This window comes from Atta cephalotes (assembly GCF_000143395.1).
Source record: "Atta cephalotes unplaced genomic scaffold scaffold00087, whole genome shotgun sequence".
Classification (NCBI taxonomy): Eukaryota; Metazoa; Arthropoda; class Insecta; order Hymenoptera; family Formicidae; genus Atta; species Atta cephalotes.
The window spans coordinates 276,825-279,241 of record NW_012130151.1 but is presented as its reverse complement, the minus strand read 5'-3'; the positions used below and the strand labels follow the sequence as shown (position 1 = coordinate 279,241).

Here is a 2,417-nt window from a genome sequence, read left to right as displayed (position 1 = left end):
TATATATACATATATATAAAAGTTGCATATTTATAATTGAAATAATTGTTTTACTTATATTAATGCTATATATTACAATTATTTCTTGATATAAAAATAACTGACATTAAAATAAAAATTGTATTTTTTATATATTTTATCTATATAAAATATGTTATTACTAATTCTGACACATGTGGCAATCAATCCCGAAGCTATAATTGTCACAGGTTTGTTTAAAATTAAATGTTTATTTAATTTTAAATATAATTTATTTGTACGATTATATATTTTAATATTTTTTTTAATATCTAAGGGATGTAGAGATGTGTATATTATAATATATGTATATAGTGTTTTAAAAATTTACAGTTACTTTTTCCTAAAAATCATTATTCAAAAACTATGACAAGTCTCCATATTTTTTTAATACTTTCATATAGTATTAAAATTTATAGAATGAATATAATAGAATCAATAATAGAATCAAATCTCTAGGTGCTTCATGTAGGTGGTCAAGTAGACATTTTACGAGAAAAATTATTGGTCATTTTACCAAAGGAAAAGAAAACATCTGTCTCCATGATTATGATAGGTTCCTTAATTCGAAAACATCAAAACATCATCGTTTTCACTGAAAAGATTGAGAATCTATACTCATACATTGCGCTAGCCCAATTCATATCAAATACTCTCGTTATATGCTGCTTGGGTTTTATCATCGTAAACGTAAGTAATTTTAATGGCTCTTTTGCAACACAGATTAATAATCACATCTAATTTATATTGAATATTTATGAAAATCAATTTTTATCGTTTATAAGATGTTATTATAAAATATTATATACATGTAAGTATATATATATATATATATATATATATTTATTATATGTATATATATATATACATATATTATGATAATATGTGTAATAAATTATAATTTTAATATTTTTATAACGCAATTATTTCTTAAAAATAATTATTAATATTAGTAATTACTATTATTCTGCGGTAGAAAAAATCCGAATGAAAAATCGTGCACATATTTTCAATATTACAGTCAATCAGTGCCAATGAAGGCTCCTCTATGTTAGTGAGATCTCTTTTATTTTACATTGTCATTAATTTAGAAGCGTTTATCTTTTGTTTTGCTGGCGAATACTTAAGTATCAAGGTGAGCAGCTATTGACTTCACTATGACAATCTTATTTCTCTTATTTTCCACGTTCCGAATTTTCGCTTCGGTTTGACTTTCTACAGAGCAAGATGATCGGCGACGCGGCGTACGAGTCTTTATGGTATGATTTAACTCCCAGCGAAAATCGAATCCTTCTATTCTTGATAATGAGGTCACAAAAACAAATGACTATCACTGTTGGCAAGTTCATGAATCTTTCTTTGCAACAATTTGCAAATGTAAGTTTTACATTGCTTGGATTATTGTTGAAACTAAGCATCTTATTAGTAATATTATTACATTCGCTAAATGTAAATTATGGATTTTATAATATATACAATTATAATATTTATTTTTTATACACGTAGCAATTTTGTTTATCGTAGATCATTAAATCGTCAGCATCATATGTCTCTGTGCTACACGCGTTATAATTACTAATATTGAATTACTTGATATCGCTGAAAATTAAAATAATGAAAAATTATTCTATTTTTAATAAAAGTCAATGATCAGCTGATGTCTCTTTGGTTAGCGTCCTTCTATTGCAATAATATTTACGCAAAACGTTGTTAAACGTTCACAGTTTATGCCACCAGCTCACTAAAAATATGCCTTTATTTCTGAAGGCAGGGGAAAGAAAATATTTTTTGTAAAACGCGTATGTCATGGGCTTTCATCCCCTAAAAGAACTTTGAAACGTCATTCTATGCTAAATTGCAGAAGTTACCCCGACGCCGACGCAGCGGGAACTCTTCGTCCTCGTTATATTCGCATGTATTGTATTTCGTTCTGGCGATACCGCACGATCGTGCCAGATGGCCACAACGAATAGATCGCAATGCCAATGAAATTATACTGAGATTACTTAGCGCTATTTCGCGCGTACAATTAGGACGCTTTCACATGGCAATGGAAATCAGTCCCTGGAGGAACAATTTTATTAGAGACAACCGTGTCTGTGTAGAAGTTGCTATAATCCTATCGCCCCTCGCGGTCGTTCAATTTACAAACTTCGAGTTTACACCCGGTACGAGAGAAGAGAATTTATGCCTCGTGTCGTCTGGTAAAAATATACATCTTATACGTTAACCGAGTCAAGGTAATGAGGGAATTGCGGAATCCTATTCTTCATACACAATTTCCTGTCCGTTAGAGAATTCCGACATGATATTATCTCACAAAAGTGACCTTAATGAAATTTCATTTTCAATTAGATTTTAAATTGAATTTTTTGAAAATGTAAAATGATCATTTATTA

General features: G+C 29.0%; 1 protein-coding gene across 1 annotated transcript in view; it reads left to right on the top strand.

The window, feature by feature from the left end:
* LOC105624734 (odorant receptor 13a-like) overlaps window positions 1-1,590 on the top strand; it is a 2,559-nt gene extending 969 nt beyond the window's left edge. The window contains exons 2-5 of the mRNA XM_012206089.1: window positions 478-708; window positions 1,040-1,153; window positions 1,240-1,395; window positions 1,543-1,590. Of these exons, the coding sequence (XP_012061479.1) occupies window positions 478-708; window positions 1,040-1,153; window positions 1,240-1,395; window positions 1,543-1,590 (549 nt within the window). The remainder of the gene's footprint in view (window positions 1-477; window positions 709-1,039; window positions 1,154-1,239; window positions 1,396-1,542) is intronic.
* Window positions 1,591-2,417: the final 827 nt, after the last annotated feature.